The following is a 20006-nucleotide window of genomic DNA, read 5'->3' as shown; positions in this document are numbered from 1 at the left end:
TATCTATGACAAGAGATCCCTGATACTATTTTAACATATTATTAAATTGAAATTCTCAACCGAGTTGTCTAGCATTTTTTTGTTTCCTTATTTTTGTCACTATGTGTAATACCAAGTAATGTTGAAAATAACATTAGGAGGGGTGGCTAGATGGTGCAGTGAATAGAGCATCAGCCTTGGAGTCAGGAGTACCTGGGTTCAAATCTGGTCTCAGACACTTAATAATTACCTAGCTGTGTGGCCTTGGGCAAGCCATGTAACCCCATTGCCTTGAAAAATCTAAAAAATAAAAAAATAGGGAAATGATTCCATCATATACTTTTAATATTTTTACACCTGATATTTAACAACTTGTCTTCTTTGAGTTAACTAGATAATTAGCCGTGCATTTTTATTTGAAGGATTTTAACAAAATTTCTAAGAGTTTATATTACTGTTTATGCTATGCTTTGTTATAAGAAGTATTTAGAATGATTATTTTATTTTTCATATGATTTGTGTTTAGGCTTATCACTCTTGGTTCCATATATTTACTGTTTTCCTCTAGACATGACTCTTTTGCAGCGATTAAATGAACATCAGGTTTTTTTTTTTTGTGAAATTCTATATGTAAGTTTTAAGCAGCATTTTGTTTGTGGGAATTACATGTTAGAAAGTTTTAAAGATTAAAATATCAGATAATAGGAAAATATACGTAAGGAACTTAAAGCAAAAAGTTATAGCTTCCTTGGAATCATGTGAATGATTTTTTTTGTTTTTTAGGTTTTTGCAAGGCAAATGGGGTTAAGTAGCTTGCCCAAGGCCACACAGATAGGTAATTATTGAGTGTTTGAGACCGGTTTTGAACCCGGGTACTCCTGACTCCAGGGCCAGTGCTTTATCCACTGCACCACCTAGCTGCCCCCTGAGTCATTTTTTAAAAAAAATTCATTTAAAAGAAGCTGCTTCCCCCTCTCATTGGGAATAAGAAAAAAAAATTTCTGTTTTGAACCCAGGTACTCCTGACTCCAGGGCCAGTGCTTTATCCACTGTACCACCTAGCTGCCCCCTGAGTGATTTTTAAAAAAATTTTCATTTAAAAGAAGCTGCTTCCCCCTCTCATTGGGAATAAGAAAAAAAATAAAATTTCTGTTACAAATTATAGCCAAATAAATTTCCACAGTGGCCATATACATATATACACTCATGCAGATATCCAAACCCATATTATCAGTAGTTCTCTGAAATTGTTATGTTGATCAGAGTTCCTATATTTTTCATAGTAAGTAGTTTGTCTTTACAGTATTGTTATCAATGTATAAATTTCCCTGATTCTGTTCATTACACTTAGTATCAGTTCATAGAAATCTCTCTAGGTTTCTCAGAAACATCTTCATAATTTCTTACAGTTCAGTAGTACTTCATCACATTTATGTGCCACAACTTTTTAGCCATTCCCTACTTGATAGGCACATTGTCCTTAGGGAAAAAAACTCTCCCTTTTATATACTTTCTCTTTTACTTACCCTCCTCTCTTTTTCCTCCAGGTTTCCCTGTTGAGTGAAATATACTTCTGTACTTCACCTTGTTTGAGTACATTCTTCCCTTCTTTGATTGTTTTAGATGAATGAGGTTCAAATGTCAACACTTCTCCCTATCCCTTTCTGAGTCTTTAAACCTTTTCTTGCATCCCTAGTTATGTGAGATAATTTTCCCCTAAACTTTTCCCTTTTTATTTACCACTATCTTGCTCTTCTCTTATCTTTCCATTCTTTTAAGATTATCAGGATATATCAAAGCCATTCCCATTTTTTTCTTAGACTCCCTATATGACTCCTGATAATGGATTATTCAGAAATCATATACCATCTTCCCACATTAGAATATAAGGATTTTATTGTAGTCCTTTATCATTCTTTGTTAGTGTTTGTCTTTTTACATTTCCTGTTCCTTTCAATAGGATTACTTGAAGTCTTTTATTTTGTTAAAAATCGTTAAATTTTTTTTCCCCTGTAGGATTATAGTGTTTTGCTGGAGAGGTTATTCTTGGCTGTAAACCAACCAACTGCCTCTCCCTCTCCCCTTCCCCTCCCTGCCTCCCTCTTCCCCCCCACTTCCCACTTCTCCCTTTCCCTCTTCTTCCCCTTCCCTTTCTCCCTTCTGGAATATTCTAAGTTTTCTGCTCTTTTATAGTACTGGCTACTAAAATGTGTAGGATCCTGACTCTGGCTTCTTGGTACTTGGGTTCTTTTCTTTCTGATTGCTTGTAGTGTTTTTTCTTTTACTTGGAAACCCTGGATTTTTGGCTGTTATTTTCCTGAGAATTTCATTTTGAGGTTTCTTTATGGAGTTGACTGGTAGATTGTTTTTCTTTCCATTTTGTTCTTTGAGTCTGAGAGATCTAGGCAATTTAAAAATGTATTGAAATATGATGTCTATGCACTTGAATGTCATGACATTCAAGTAGTCCAATGATTCTTAAAGTTTTTCTTCTCAGTCTGTTTTCCAAGTTGATTTTGCTATGTGATACCTTATTTCTTCTCTTATTTTTCAGGTTTTTTCTTTATTTTAATATTTTTATTGTCTCATTGATTTATTGACTTCTAATGACTAGTATCCCTTCTAAACATTTAGGGAATTTGCTGCTTAGACAAGATTTTGTACCTCTTAGGCTGAGCTAATTATTCCCCTTCAAATTTTTTCTTCCATGGTTCTTATTTATTTTTTTTTTCTTCCAGCACTCTTAGTTCATTGATAAAAGAATTTTTAAAGTTTTTAAAAAGCAGTTAGAGGGGCGGCTAGGTGGTACAGTGGATAAAGCACCGGCCCTGGAGTCAGGAGGGCCTGGGTTCAAATCCGGTCTCAGACACTTAATAATTACCTAGCTGTGTGGCCTTGGGCAAGCCACTTAACCCTGTTTGCCTTGCAAAAACCTAAAAAAAAAAAAGCAGTTAGAAAACTTCTTGTTTCATCTCTCCCTGGAATTCTAATTGAAATTGTACCCAAGATAATATTTTTCTTTGAGGCTTTGTTTGCCTCTCTTTAGTTGTCTGTTTATCTATCCGGACCAGTTTTTAGGTTTGTTTCTTAAATATCCTTATTACTATAACATCTTTTATGGTGATATACATATACACATACACATACACATATGCATATACACACATATGTATGTGTGTGTGTGTATATTTCTACCTTGACTCTTCTCCCACCTGCACACAATTCTTTCAGTTTTCTCCTGACTGTTCTGGTTCTGCTGATGCTTTTTTGGGCTATTGATGGTTGTGTTCAGACTTGGGACCTTGCTGTTCAGTGTTTTCTCAAAGTCTGATCTAGGAAAAAGACTGATTGCTCTCTCTATAGTTCAGTAAATTTTGGACCTAGATTTGGATTTGAGCAATAGTAGATTTTTAATGGATTTAACCACTGTCAGCCAGTTGGCAAGATCTGTTGGTTTAGAGTGATAGAACTGTTGACTTCCATTTAGCTGGGAATTCCTGCCCTAGTTAATCCTCTACAGGTTTCATAATAGGTCAGAAGAAGCTGAAACAGAGGCCTCACTCTGGAGTTTGAGTCACACTGCTGTTAATGGCACTTAACTTCCTCTCTTCTCCTTAAACAAGCTAGGACCCTGTGACTACTCCTGTGCCCATTTTTCCCAAACTTCTCCATCTATCTTTTTATTCTGACCTGGGCTAGAGAAATGAATTACTATGATTTTTTTTTCTTGGATCTTTTAAATCAAGATTTCTAGATCTATTTGGTGGAGTTTTGGTAGGAAAACTCACTAGATTCCCTCCAATTCTGCCATCCTGTTCCTGCTTGTGAGTGATAAATTACCAAAGGAATAAGTAGATGAGACTGGAAATATGAAACAGGCTGATTATTTTCCTCTTCTCTGAAAAGGAAGTAAACTAGAGACATACTTTAGAATTTATAAGTAGGAATTTGTGCTAATGAGTTTCCTGATATTGATAAGAGAAATTTTAAAAGTTTGAACAGTCGTATTATCTGTCTCTGGAACTCTGTATCTTCCTCTCTTTCACCCCCTCTCACTCTCCTTCCTGCTCTTTGATCACATAGCATGTTTGCATCTCTTAAGGACTTTTCCTTCTAATCTTTATTAGGTTTATCTGTGAATGCTAAATGAGAGGTAAAGACAGCCCAAACTAAGATGGAAGAAAGCATTGGGATTAGAAAGGAGGGGGATAAGTGTGACAATAATAAGTGAATCAATAACTCAGCCATTAAACATTTATTAAGTACCTACACTGTGCCAGGCAATGTGCCAAGAGAGATATAAGAACTGACCAAAGTCAGTGGCACTTTAGAAAAACTAATAGAACAGATGAGTTCTGTCTTGAACATACTTATTTCTGTCAGTGGGAAATCCTGATCATTACAGAAGCACCCTCTGTTATGCATGTTAATACGTAAAGAATTTGTAATTTAACCAATGTTGATACTTTATGCTTATTCAGAGTACTGTGTTCCCTTGACTTAGGATAATAGTCTTTGTGGATGAGATATTCATTGGCCATAACCACCCTGATGATGAACTTTTCTGTACTATGCAAAACAGGTACTCAATAGTAGATAGACATATAGTCTATCATTGTACTAAAAGCAGTTTCTCCCTCCTGATAGAAACAGTTAGAGGGAGTGTTCCATTGGTCTAACAGCCACAGTGTTGGAGTCCCCTCCACATGATAAGGCATTTGAATAAGAGTTTAGTAGAAAGCTCCTCCATGAGATCTTGTTAGAGGCTAAAATGAAGTTTGAATTTTATTGGGAAGGAAAATTCCCAGAGACTCTAAGAAGTCTTAATACTGTTTCGTGTCCTAAAAACCAATGAATACTTCCCCAAACTGTTGTCTATAATTTATTGAAATTATCTTTACAAGCAAGCAGACCTGTCTTGGCTAAGCAGAGGAAAGGTCAAGGACACAAGAATAACCTTTTCATTAGTCCACTATAATCATCCACATAGCTTCCAAGTTGACAATTTTAAAGATCAGATTCAATCATATTACTCCCCAATTCAAGATGCTCTTGTCAGACCCAATTGTATTTAGGATAAAATAGAAACTTCTCTGGTATTTGAAATCTTTCACATTCTGGCTTTAGCCTATCTTTCTTGACTTGCTGCACTTATTCCTCTTTTGCATTTTACCTTCCAAGTGAGCTGACCATCTTGCTCTTCTGTCTTTTGTGTCACTATTTTTGTTTTTTTGTTCTTTGGGTTTTTTTTTTTTTTTTGTTTTTTTTGCAAGGCAATGAATGGGGTTAAGTGTTTTGTGCAAAGGTTGCAGAGCTAGGTAATTATTAAGTATTCAAGGCCGAATTTGAACTCAGGTCTTCCTGATTCCAGGGAAGACACTCCATCCACTGTGCCACCTAACTTCTCCTTGTTTTACTATTTTTGCACATCCTTTCTACTATCCCTAGGTTCTTTCAAGGTTGTACTTAAGTGCTACATTTTTACTAAATATCTTTCCTGATCACCACTTTCCCTAAATCTTCTTTTGACCTGGAAATTTTCTTTGTATGAATTTTGTATTTACTATGTTTATGGTCTTGCCCCAAGAGAATGTTAACTTCTTGAGGGCACTATTTTCTTTTTGAATTCCCAGCACCTAGCCTTCTGTCTGCCACATAATAGGAGATTCAATAAGAAGGAAGAAAAAAGATCTTATTAGCAGATGAGGAAAAAGTGCTTGGGGCCAAGGGATGGGCAGCTTGTTCAGTTGTGTAGAGATGGAAGTTAGTTGTCATGTTTGGGAAATACAGTTACTGGTAGTCCAGTTGGGCTGGGACTCAGATTGTGTTCCAGGGAGTATTATGAAATAAGGGTGGGTTGGAGTTGAATTATGGAGAACTTTAAATGCCAGGTTGAGAAGTTTGTATTTTATATTAGATGCATAGAAAACTATATGAAGGGTTTTGAGTAGTGAAGAAACTTCACACCTTTGGAAAGGATATTTGTTTTGAATCTTTGTAAAGGGTGGATTTTGACACAATTGAGCCACTGAACAACAATAGTAAAATAGGATGGATTATAGAGAAAGGATACAGGAGGCAGGAAAAACCTTTTGGAAAATTATAAAATTTAATTTAATTCAGTAGCCTTAATTAAATGTGTAGGTAAATGTAATGTTAGGTAATAAAAATTTAAAGTAGAATTGTGCTCTGTGAGTGGGGAGGAACTATAGAAAGGATGAATTATATGAAGGTAATAATGATAGAAAAATGTAATTGATTTTTGTCATTCTTTTTTAAATAGATTAAAAAAACTTGTTTACACCTGACAAAATGAAGTATGAAAAAAACGTTATACAAGTTAAGAATACCTCATAGTGTACTTCCCTTTAGGGCATGAGTGCATTCTCTATCTCTCTTCTTCTCCCCCTCCCCCCAACTCTCTCTCTTTCCTTTCTTTCCCTTCCACTCCCTTCCTTTAGTAATACTATTTGAACCCTGCTGTATTTGGGAAGTCTGGGCCCTTTATCTATTAGAGATAAAGTTTCTCTACTGCAACAATAAGATAGGGTTTCTTTTTTCTTTGGAGTATTTACTTTTCCATGTTTGACAGAGGAATGATAGTGGAATTGGATCACTTAAGACATTTTTAGAAAAAACTTACAGTTGTCAGACAAGCTAATAAATTGTAATATAACTTCACTAAAAAAGTACTGAAATAATTTCCTCTCCTCTCCTTCAGTGTCTTAGATGGGAATTGTTAGATAGTATGTATAATTGCCCAGTTCCCTAAAGTCTTTTCTTATCAAAATAGATAACATAAAAGATTTTTATTTGTCTTTTTGTATTTTTTAAGTGCTCATTTTTATAACCTTTCTGAATCTCAGTGACTCACTTAAACTCAACAAATAATAAACTAATGATAAAAAAGTTATGAATTTTTAATGTAATTATTGAGAGGCAAGCAGGTGGTGAATTGGTGTCAGAAAGGCCTTGAGTTCAAAGGTGGCCTCAGATACTTCCTGGCTTTTTTTTTATTTTAAAATTTTATTTTTTTGCAAGGCAGTGGGGTTAAGTGACTTGCCCAAGGTCACATAACTAGGTAATTATTAAGTGTCTGAGTCTGGATTTGAGTTTAGATCCTTCCGATTCCAGATCCAGTGCTCACTTCCTTGCTTTTTAACTCTGGGCAAATTAATTGACCTCCGCTCCAGTTTCCTCATAGATAAAATGGGGATAATAATAGATTTGACTCCCAGGGTTGTAGTGTGGATTAAATATGAGAACATCTTTGCTTTGCAAATCTTAAGAGTGTTAAAGATATGCTGGTTGTTATTCTTGTTAAATATTTCCTGTATTTTGGATAGTTCTGTGCTAGATGCTTATAGTGCCCACCTTCTAGGTACTTCTGTTTTGCTAGTGGCAGAAATACCTCATACACACACACACACACACACACACACACACACACACAGATATACATAAAAACTAAGTCTTGTTCAGATAGAGGTAAAAGGGAGAGGGGATCTGTTACATAGGAAGTGACCCCTGAAGTCTGTACAGATCTCCTTGCCATCTTGCTATTGACCCTTGTGCAGCCTGTCTTTCTCCTTCCAGATTGGGCCTCCAGAAATTGTTCCTTCAGTTCCACTGTTTTGGAACTCATTCCCTGGGTCAGAGCTAGGTAATCTTGATTGGTGAGAGAATGTGCTAAGTTAGTCCACAGTATTTAGTCATCTAGATCAGGCCATGCTCCATATTCATCTAAACCTCTACTCTTGTCACTGTCCTTTTGTGTCTATGCCAACACTTCCAAGCAAATCCTAATACCATTGCTTCTGGAAAGGTTCCATGCTTTGATCAGCCCACCATTCCTCTGACTCCCTAGGCTTAGACTCCCTTCCCTGACTACCATTTCCCACTATGTATTATCCATTCTTAGTGGAATCTAAGTGTCTTTTTAGGTTTTTGTTTTTTTTTTTTTTTGCAAGGCAAAGGGGTTAAGTGGCTTGCCCAAGGCCACACAGCTAGGTAATTATTAAGTGTCTGAGGCCGGATTTGAACTCAGGTACTCCTGACTCCAGGGCCAGTGCTCTATCCATTGTGCCACCTAGCCGCCCCTAAGTCTCTTCTTAGGGGAATCTAAGTCCCTCCTTTCCCTTCTCCATCCTCATATACACTCAGTTGTCTTATTTATTATCTAGCCATGCCATCTCTCATATTCATTCTCTTTTCTCTATTCATTTGCCTCTGCCCTAGTTCAGGGATTTGTATCATTGTAATTTCCTCCTAATTTGACATCACTCTTAGATCTATTTTGTACTCAGCTGCAGGCTGCTCACAAATCTTCCAGTTGCCTCCGGGATACAATACAAATCCTTCTTTGGGGCATTAAAGGCCTTCCCAGCCTGAGTCAACCTTCCTTGTCTTAACAGCTTTATTTCATGTTAATCTTCCTTCTCTACTCCCTTCCCTATCTCAACTGGGCTCCTTGTTTGCTGCAGATGACATTACATCTTTGACTTCTGTGCCTCTGAAATACTTTCCCTTCTCAGTTCGATTTCTTGGAACCCCTAGTGCTTTTCAGAACTCAGCTCACTTTCAGCCCTAAAATGAGAACTTTTCTGTTTTCTTGGTTATTAGTGCTTTTTATTTCTAAAAGCATCTTAATACTTTATATGTATTGCATATTTGCTTAGGTGTCTATGTATGACTCTAGAGTTGGAACTGTTCTCATTTCTGGTTTTATATGCCAAAGACCTTTGTACAGTGTTTGGCCCATGATTGGTTCTTAGCAAATGTTGCTTGAATTAACTTGAGATACCATATGGAACATTATCCAGAGGGAAATATTCCACCTGTTAGATGACAATGTAACCAAAGTAGGACTGACTGCATAGATTTGGGAATCATTTGAACAGAGACAATTAGATTTTGAAGTTGATGAGATCACTAAAAAAGATGGGGAGAGAAGAAAGAGCCCAGGCTTTTGGCAACGCAGTGGGGTTAAGTGACTTGCCCAAAGTCATACAGCTAGGTAATTATTAAATGTGTGAGGGAGGATTTGAATTCAGGTCCTTCTGGACTCCAGGGCTGCTGCTTTATCCACTGTAACATCTAGATGCCCATATTCTTTTTTTTTTTTTAAGAAAGTTTGTGAAATCCTTGTGAGCCTTTTTTTTCCTTTTTAAGAAAATGTTATTTTTTCCAATTACGTGCAAAGATAATTTTTAACATTCATTCTTTTGCAAGCCTTTGAGTTCCACATTTTCTACCACTCTCTTTCCTCTGTTCTCTCTATGGAAAGATATAATCCATTATGAATTGTACATTTATAGTTATGTTTAACATTTCCATATTAGTCATTTTGGGAAAGAGGAATTAGAATTAAGGGGAAAACATAAAAGAAACCTTTAAAAAGTGAATATGATATGCTTTGCTCAGACTCCATAGATTTTTCTCTGGATGTGTATGGCATTTTTCATTACAGGTCTTTCAGGATTGTCCTTGATCACTGAAATGCTGAGAGAAACACAGGAAAAGACAAAAAAATTTGTAATTTCAAGTATGTTAATATTAATTCTAAGACTGACTCCCTATCCACTAGATCACAATACCTCCATAGTCATTCAAGGCCATCTCTAGTCATCCTGATTCATGTCTGACCTCTGCATCCAGATGACTCTGAAAGAGAAAGTGATACCTTAGCCCAGTACCCCTTATCTCAAATCCAGTTCACTTGCTTGTCATGGCATCCCTGACATCATGCTCTTCTTTTAGAATGAAGGACACATTATTAGCCCCTTAAAATTCTTCCCTTGACAAGATAAAATAATTTTTTTTTTTTAATTTTGGCATCTAATTGGTAATGGAGTCAAATCTGCCTCAAGTCAGAAACTGCAAGTGGCTCCTGGGCAAATATATCCAAGTCTTCTCATTTTCCGTGATTCTTGTCTTTCTGTGATCTTTCATCAGTGCCTTATAGAGGAACAACCCAATGATGTACAAGCTACCTTCTTAGTCTTTTTTTATATTTTCTAGATATTATAGCCCTTTTCTTCCTACATGACCAGTTCATTTCATTTTGTATTCATGTTTCTTTGATAATACACCTTTTATTTAAGTCTTGTGTCTAGGTCATCATTGGAAACATATTGAAAGCTATTCAGTTCTAATTATCTGTTGATATGGAATATTTATTCAGCTTAATTATAAAATTGTTTTTAAAAATTAACTTAGTTATTAATCATGGCAGTATAAGATGCTGTCTCTTAAGTATTATAAGCATAAAATAGATGGTCAGATGGTAACTATATTGCTGATAATATATTTGATTGGTATTCATAGGGAAATGAATATTCATATCTTGGCAAACATTACTGGTAACACTATCCTGTAATCTCTTGCTATTTTTGTCTCTGATATTCTTGGAAGAAGCATTTTCAGTTTTCTGTGCACCTTTCATAAGCTGCAAAATTGTTTAGGTCCACAGAGAGATTTGCTCCCTTTCAATTCATTTTGTGGCAATAAATATTACATAAATGTAACTGTTTAATTGACTGATTAGATGATCCTTTAAGTAAACCTTAATATACTATTCAAACTTTATTTTTATAGCTGTTTACACTGTTATTAATATGAAAAAGTTTGGATAGGTAAAAATAGTTTGAGAATTATTATTTTTGTTTCATTGCCTACCTTTAATAGTTTCAAGAAACCTGTGAACCCCTTCTAAAATTACTGTTCTCTTCAAATATATTTGGAAAAAATTCATAGAATTACAAAAGAAACCAATTATATTGAAATAGTTAATACAATATTTGCTTCAGGTTGAGAACCTTTATCTAAATTTTAGAGATTCTTTTGGTAAAGGAATTAGTCTTTTATGTCTGAATTGTATATAAATTAAATATTTTCAAACATAACCATTTTAAGGTTTCAATTAGTACTTAATCTTAAAATAAGATCCTATTCTGACATTTACTTTCTAGAACCAGGTTTGAATAGGAGGAATATAGACTAGATTCTAACTTTTGAAATTAAATAGTACATTGATAGACCCTGAATCTTTCTCATTAAACTGAGGCTTTTCTTTTTTATAATGATAAGATTCTTCAGATGATCCTGTTTGACCAGAAGTCATGGAATGCTAAAGAATTAAAGACCACATAAAGGATGCATGATGAGCATGAGTTGGCTATATACATTATCAACAAAGAACTCTGTAAGTGAGGCTGCATAAATGATAGCATTGGAAAGATAATATGATCATTAAAGAAGGTGGGCCAGACTAATTTATGGAAAGTCTGTTTCAGTGGAATTTGTTCTATGTCAGAAAATATAGAAAAATTCCCCAAACATTTTGGTGGTATCCCCATGAAAGATTTTGGGGAAATCATGAACAAGGGTCACACTTGGAAAGAAACATTTATGCTCTTCATTTATGGAGGAGGTACCAAATGAAGTATTGAAGTACCACTAATTTGTGCATATGTGCAACTCTATGAAAAATTATGATTCCATCTGTAAGAATTTAATTCTTGGTTCATGTATGGGTATATGTGTTTGTGATGGTTAACATTTGAACTAGTTTCCATCATCCTGTCTCCTTTGAACTTTTCCCTTGTCCTGTCTCCTTTTCTATAAGCATTAGAGGTCTATTGGAAGAAAATAGCTCTTTTTCTTTACTTAATGTGATCTCTTCTTATATTTCTTGAAATATGTTGGAAATTATACTTAGGTTTTGATCTGAATGACTCTCCTTGGTATGAAACCTGGTTATAGAGATACTTGAAAAATATCTGAGAGTTTTGGTAAAAAACAAAACAAAACAGTGGTGTGATGACTGACTAAGAAACCAGTGCCATCTTGGAGTGCAGTGTGAGGCTTATTTTCCAAGAATAGGGAGGGCCTGCTAAATTCTTCCCAAGTTAGCATGGTCAGTTAAGGGCCACGTTGGGGGCGCCGCTACTTTTGGACGAGTCCAGAAGAAAGCAATGAGGATTTTAAAGGACTTCAACTTCTTGGGATATGGAGGTAGGTAGGTTGAAGAAACTGAGTATATTTGGTTTGAGGAATAGGAAAAAGAACAGCAAATTTTTATGTATTTGAAAGGTTTTCAACTGAAGGAGGAATGAGAGACTTGCTGTCTTGGGCCCCAGAAGACAGAACTTGGAGCTGGGTGGATAGACATTGCAGAAATACAATTGAGGTTTGATTAAAAAAAAAAAGCATTCCAGTATTTTGAGCTATCCAATAGTGAAACAGGCAGTTTTATAGGGAGCTCTTGGAAGGTCTTCAAGGTAGCATGGATGACTATTGACCTGCTTCTGTTATAAGTTTACCTGTTTGAACTCAGGGTAACAAAAGTAGAGAAAGCAAGCACTTTGGGGTGGGTGTGTTATTGTGAATTTATGAGAGTCACGTGGGATGGACAGGCTCTTGAGATCATTTGCTTATCTGCTGCTTTGGAGGAAGAGGCTGTGTGATAGGATAGAAAGAGTAACTGAGTTCCAAGTTCACCTCTGATACTTCTTGAGCATAAAGTAAATCATTTAAGTCTTTCTTGGCCTTCGGTTGTTGGGTTTTTTGTTTGTTTTTGTGTTTTTACTTTTAGTACCTAGAGGAGGCTGGACTAGTTGACTTTTTAGGTTTTTTTTACTAAAGATCTTTGAACCTATGAAGAGTATTGGGTGTTATTTAATAAATTAGAATTTTATAGAAGTTAGGTAATATTTCTTATTAGATACCTTTTACAGTCAAAAATTATTTTAAAAGACAGACTTAGCCTGTTTTTTAAAAAATTCTATTCTTATTGTAGCTACCAGTATATTTCTATTTCCTCCATCACTAGGACTTTTATCCCACCCATTCCTATATGTGCTTAAAGAATTTTACCAATTGTTCTTCTTTGATTATTTATCAAAATATTAGAATTTTACAGCAAGAAGAAATTTTTGTCATTCAAACCCCTCATTTAAGACATGTAGAAACTGAGATTCAGAGAGATTGTGTTTATCTCAGGCTTACAGTTTAGTAGACTTGAACCTCTGGATTTTCAGCTTGGTGGTGTTCTTGCTCTGTCACAGTTTTTAATATCTGACAGTTCTCATCAAAGTCTTTGTCACTCTTGGATGTGGTAACTTTTTTAGTTTTTTTTTTTTTTTTTTTGCTAGGCAATGGGGTTAAGTGGCTTGCCCAAGGCCACACAGCTAGGTAATTATTAATTGTCTGAGACCAGATTTGAACCCAGGTACTCCTGACTCCAGGGCCGGTGCTTTTATCCGCTGTGCCACCTAGCTGCCCCGGTAACTTTATATATATATATATATATATATATATATATATATATATATATATATACATATTTAATCTGCAATGCATTTTCCACAGAGTACTGTGAATAATTTATGATTGTTTATATTGCATTTCTGCTCTTCTAAAATCTACAATAGCATCTGTTTGCTGTAAATATAAAATTTAAATTCATGAGTGCTTAAAATTCTTTATAACTAGATGATCTGTTAAGACTTTCTCTTTGAAGCTCTATTATTATAAGCAGTATCGCTTAAAAACAATCCTAACAGTTTAACTAATTAGTTTAACTAATTTAGCTTGTGAGCTAGATTTCTAACATTTATCATAACAGTAATGGTAATAGCTTTTATTTGTATAGTGCTTACACTTCACAGAGCTCTTTCCTCATAGGAAAGACTGATGAACAAGAGTACTGCTTGGTTTTTAAGACCTGTATTATTGAGTCTTGGCTTAGAGTCAAACTGATCTATGTGTTTCTGGATCAAGTAGTTTCATTCCTCTCTCCTGAGTTTTGGTTTCCTCACTTGTAAAAGAGGAGTAATAATTGTACCATCTGTCTCAAAGAGTATTTGCGAGAGAATTGTTTTGTAAATAAAACATTTTGTGTGAGATGATATTGATGATCCTTTGAGAGGACATTTCCAGTTTATTTATAAATGATGTTTGTCCTCAGTGCTCAAAGAAGACCCTGACATCAGGGAGATGATGCCAAGACAAGCACATGATTTGGATTTGGGTGAGGGGGGCTGTGCAAAGTCACCAGCCTCACTTTCTCCTCCAGAGCCATTTGGGTCCACTGGCCAAATATGGATCAGGATGACTGGAGATGGCCCTGGATGCAAGGCCGTCAGTATTAGTGATTTGCCCAAGGGAACATAGCTAGTGTTTGAGGGCAAATTCAAATTCCTGTCCTCCTCTCAAGATCAGTGCTCTATCCAACTGCACCATTTATCTGCCCGTCCAGGTTACAAAAACTTTAGAGCTCTTCCATTGGCTTTAGAACAGAACCTTTGAATTGGGCTTCAAATTAATAGTATGAGAACAGATGCTAATCTGTAAATAAACTACAACTCTCAGAAGTTTGTGATTTATAGTTGCACAGATAAGCAAGTGGTAATTGTGGCTCCAGTTTCTTTCTTTAGTCTTATGACCAAACCATGTCTAATCCTTCAAAACTTCGTACAAAGCTAACCTCCTCCTTTTGAATGCTTCTCAGAATAATTTTTGAGTTCTAATATCTTATTTTTCCCCCTTTCATTAAAAATCAAATAAATATAAACACAAGTGTAGTTGCTTTTGTAATCTTTAGCTGATTGCATTTGCAATTTTATGTGTTTTTATTTGAGCTCAGGTGCTCTTTTGCCCCCCCCCCCCTTAAAATTTTGATATCCCCAACATTTAGCCTAGGACATAGCATATAGGAGAAACTTAAATGTTTAATGATTGGTTATTTTGTCAGCTGTTGGTGAAGGGTCACAGTAAGTCACTTGATTAAGTTCTTCTAGGTATAAATTTTTTTTTTTTTAGTTTTTTTGCAAGGCAATGGGGTTAAGTGGCTTGCCCAAGGCCACACAGCTAGGTAATAAGTGTCTGAGGTCAGATTTGAACTCAGCTACTCCTGACTCTAGGGCTGGTTCTCTATCCACTGTACCACCTAGCCGTTCCTAGTCATAATTTTTTTTACTGGGTTAAATTTACTTGCAAAATTTTCAGTGATTAAGTGAATTTGTCAAAAATGATATTGAGTCGTCAGAGTAAAACACAATTCAGGTTAAAGCTCTCATGAGATATTGAGTCGTCAGAGTAAAACACAATTCAGGTTAAAACTCATGATATAAAAATTTTTCTAAATAATATTTACAATACCATCTAAAAGTGTGTGTGTGTGTGTGTGTGTGTGTGTGTGTGTGTATGTGTTGCTACTAGAAAAAAACTGGGAAGTAATTTGGTAGAGATTAGTGTAGAATGCCATCTTATACCATATTGCCATCATAAACTCCAGTGACCATATGGCTTAAAAATATTTAAATATAAAATAGAGAAGAATGGAAGGAGGTATTTTTCTCTCTGTGATTAGGGACAGGATTTATAACAATAAAGAATAAAGAGGATCACAACATAAATTTTTTTTTGGCCTTGAGATCTTTAATGTTTAATTGCTATTGAAATTCTTACCTTTTCTGATCCAAATTTAAAAGCTTTTGTACAAATTTAAAGGGTGACACTAGAATAAGAAGAGAAATTTGGTGGAGGGGAGAGGTAGATCTCTGTATTAAAAATCTTTTCTAAAAGTCTGATACAGTATATAAATAATCCAAAGAGCAGATGCTATCTGAACCCAGACAATTTTTTTTTTTTAGTTTTTGCAAGGCAAATGGGGTTAAGTGACTTGCCCAAGGCCACACAGCTAGGTAATTAAGAGTCTGAGGCCGGATTTGAACTCAGGTACTCCTGACTCCAGGGCCGGTGCTCTATCCATTGTGCCACCTAGATGCCCCCAGACAAGTTTTTAAAAGTGTAATTACAATCTATCCTCCTTGCTATATAATTAATAATTATCAAAATGCAATATAAAATATTTCTGGGCTTTTACTTCACACAAAGATGATAAAATATGGAACTAGTCTTCTGAATTAGCTGTGAAAGATTGGTCTACTAATTATTATGGAATTGTTGAAAAAATGATTAAACTCCATCTGTTGACATAGTGATCCTACTATTGGTCCTACTTAAGGAGGTAAAAGACAGAAAGAAAAATGCTTTAAATAGCAAAATTTTCATAATATTTTATGTGGTAACATAAACTTGAAAGCAAAATGGGTTCTCATTGGTTTTGGGGTAGAGCTGAATAAATTGTGGTTTATTAATATAATGGAATATTATTGTACCAAAAGCCTATGCTACTACACAGTAACTATGATGAAGTCAGAGAAATAGACTTATTATGAACAGAATCAAAGAAGTTAGATCAAGAGAACAGTATGCACAGTAATCACAGTAGTTAATGAAAGCAGCACTAAAAGATATCATAATTCAAATTTAAAATGACCAATCCAATGGGTAGATGATGAAACATATCTTTCCTCCATCAGTAGATGAATGGAAGTTAAACTACGGGTGTTGAATATTAAATGAATTGTCAGATACTATCACTATTAATTTTACTTTTTTCAAAACTTTTTCTTAGAAGGGAAAATTTATCTGATGTTTGGATTTCCTAGGCAGTGAAAGTGATATAAAAATCAAAAGAATCAATACAACAATTTAAAAAAACAAATAGTGCTGATACTCTGTACTGATACTGATATGAATGGTCTTAAAGGGTGCAAAACTCCAATTATATGTTTTACATCTATTTTTGGTTTCACTTAGAAGTGGGGAATAAAGCAAAAATTCATTTGAATGAATTGCAGTTTGACATTCCATGTGTATAGAAATCATATGATAATTTTGTTAACTTGTACTGCCCAAAGCTAGTTTTTCTAATCCTATTTAAAAGCATAAATATAAGAAAGATACATATTATAAGCATTCAGAAGAGGGGATAATTATTAACACATTCATACCCATATTGACTTTCCACCTTTCCTTATAGGTAATTTAGATAAAGGATAGAGTCTGAGGAAGGAGGAACTCATCTAACTAGATTGAATAATATTTTACTAAACATATTTTGTATATTTCTGTCTACATTATTTTATTCATGCTGTTTCTATTTTCATAGTTCATTTTCACTCTTTTCCCCTCCTAAGAATATTCTCTAACTTGTAAGGCTCATCACAAACCCTCCTTTTTTTCTTGGTTTTCTTTTGTCCATCCCCAGTGCACAGAGCTCTTATCCTCTTTCAACAGGCAGTTACCTTTATCCCTTTTGGAACACTTACTGTTTATTGCTTTGTAATATTGGGTACCCTTTAAAATTAGTTTTTCTCATTTTCTCAACTGGATTATAAACTTCTTCAGGATATGAATTTTCTTATACATTTTTATTCCTCATATTTTTTGTTTGTTTGTTTTGGAAGGCTGTGGAATTAAGTGATTTGCCTAAGGTCACAGAGCTGGGTATTTATTAAGTTCTGAGACTGTATTTGAACTTGGGTCCTCCTGCTTCTAGGGCGGGTGCTCTGTCCACTGCACCACCTAGCTGCCTCCTTGTATTGTTTCTTAATTCAAATTGCTTAGAGGAGTTTTCAAATGTAAGACATACATTTGTGTAAAACACAACTGTAAAATATGCTCACATTTTCACATTAAGGAAATTTGCTGTAACTTTTAGCAGAAGATAGTATGTTCCTTGTGGGATTGGTTTTTTAAATCTACTTAGTTTTGATCAGTGTTTTAAGTACCAGAAGGACAAAAGTTGAAATATCTTTTATCATTTGGTTTATTAATAAGTTTATGGTAGCTCTGATCCTGGAGTCAGGAGTACCTCAGTTCAAATTTGGCTTCAGATATGTTATAGCTATGTAACCTTGGGCAAGTCTCTCAACTCTCAACTGCATACAGGCCATCTCCAGTTATCCTAATTCCTATCTGGCCACTGGACCCAGATGACTCTGGAGAGAAAGTGAGGTTGATGACTTAGCACAGTATCTCCTCACTCAAATCCAATTCATGTGCTGGTCGTGGCATCCTCTCCCTGATGTCATGGTCTTCTTTGAGAATGGAGGACAAATATCAAGTCATGAGTTCAAGTTTATAAGCAAATTTCATAGTAGTTATCATCTTTCATAACACAATTGTTTTTTATTCATTTTTCTCCCTAGGTACACATTATACAATGACAAATGGAGGCAGCATTAACAGTTCAACACACTTACTAGATCTTCTGGATGAACCTATTCCAGGTGTTGGTACATATGATGACTTCCATACCATTGATTGGGTTAGAGAAAAATGTAAAGACAGAGAAAGGCATAGACGGGTATGTGATATCATTTGTAATAATGTTTTTTGTTAAAATGTAATTAAAATGAGCTTAATTTGAATATTTAGTACTAAATTTTTAGCCATTGAATAAATGTTGATTTTTCTTTCATTTCTAACATGAAAAATTTTTACTCATATTCTCTGCTATAACATTTTAGGACAAGTTTTTCAAACAAATATAGTTTTGTATAATAAAAATTTTTTAAAGACACTGAATAATATATAGCATGGGTGTTCAACCTTTTAAATCCTTTGGGACTCATTACCCAATAGAAGCTTTTCAAGGGTCACATATTAATTTAATATTTATGACTACAATGTAACCCATATTACCAATGATTATAATAAGTATAATAATGCCACATGAAGGTGTTTGAGGACCATATATGGACTGCGGGTTGAACATTGTTCGATAAAGAAAAATAGGTCTCTTGTGTTTCTTATTTTGAGAATAGAACATAAGTATTTTGTTTTATTATTTTGACTTATTTTGTTTTTTGATGTTATATGGGTATCATTGCCCTTTTTGCTACTTGTAAGCCATTTATCATACCTGAGTAGAATACTTAGATTTGTAATTGGAATGTCATTTATAGAGCTGGTTTGCCACATTGGTTCATGTTTGCCTTTGTGAAACACCTAGAAGTAGGACTTTTTCAGAAAGAGAAGGTTCCACCTAAAACAGGGTTCTAATATCAATATAATAAGAAATAGACATGCAAATGTTTTTAGGATCTTATCATATGGATAATGCATGCTCACAGATTCAGCCTAAGTATGTGGTTACTAAGGGAATGTGGTTGTAGAAAGTTTCCTTGACAACAATGTAAAGATTAACAGACTACCTTCTGGGGGGGGGGGGGGGAGTGGAAGGAGGGAAGTGAGATTAGGGGGAAAATTGTAAAATTCAAAAATAAATAAGTTATATGGGAATATTTAAAAAAAGAAAGTTTCCTTGAAACTATGGAGGGGGGTGGCAGCTAGGTGGCACAGTGGATAGAATACCAGCATACCAGTCCTGGAGTCAGGAGTACCTGAGTTCAAATCCAGCCTCAGACACTTAATAATTACCTAGCTGTGTGGCCTTGGCCAAACCACTTAACCCCATTGCCTTGCAAAAAAAAAAAAAAACCCTAAAAAAAAGGAAACTATGGGGGAAAATAATTTCTGTTTCCAAAAGATATATGTAGGTTAGATATTGAATTGGCTTATATCACTATGATATATTCTGCATAAAAGCAATTTAGGTAGTCCATAAGCAATGTAATATCTAATTAAACAATGGAGTTTTCTTTTACTTAGTAAAGAAAGCAACAAAGTACTTTAAGGAACAATTATTTAAAAAAACCCCACCTATCTTCAATTCTCAGTTGTAGTTGGTGTAATGATTAAGAATAACAAAAATAAATTATTAATAGCATTTATCTATTGCTTTGGCTTAATTCTTAGAACACAGAATTCTTGTAGTACACAAAGAAGACTGAGTTAATTTCTGTGTATAGTAGCACAAATGCTGGTGTTGTTGATATTCCTTATGGATGAAAAGCATGCTTCTCCCTGTTAAAGTAGAGTGGAACATCTAACTTCAACTTATGGTTAAAACTTCCCTCACCTCACTTCCAAAGGATGTAGTGGTTACCTTCCTCCTGTCATAGAAAACTCACCATTATATTGGAATATAAAGAGAAGGGTTGCTGTATCTTTTTTTAGGTATTATAACTATATTTCCCACTGGTAGCTTACAATTAGTCCAGGTTTAATATATACACACACACACGCACACACGAAGATCTCTGGTCCCA

The 20006-nt window shown here is 34.9% G+C and overlaps 1 protein-coding gene across 1 annotated transcript in view; it reads left to right on the top strand.

Moving 5' to 3' along the window:
• CLCN3 (chloride voltage-gated channel 3) overlaps positions 1–20006 on the top strand; it is a 114762-nt gene that overhangs the window by 62395 nt on the left and 32361 nt on the right. The window contains exon 3 of the mRNA XM_074231561.1: positions 18042–18215. Within this exon, the coding sequence (XP_074087662.1) occupies positions 18042–18215 (174 nt within the window). The remainder of the gene's footprint in view (positions 1–18041; positions 18216–20006) is intronic.

This window comes from Macrotis lagotis, chromosome 3 (genome assembly GCF_037893015.1).
Source record: "Macrotis lagotis isolate mMagLag1 chromosome 3, bilby.v1.9.chrom.fasta, whole genome shotgun sequence".
Classification (NCBI taxonomy): Eukaryota; Metazoa; Chordata; class Mammalia; order Peramelemorphia; family Peramelidae; genus Macrotis; species Macrotis lagotis.
The sequence above is the reverse complement of the archived record's forward strand: the minus strand, read 5'-3'. Positions and strand labels throughout refer to the sequence as shown.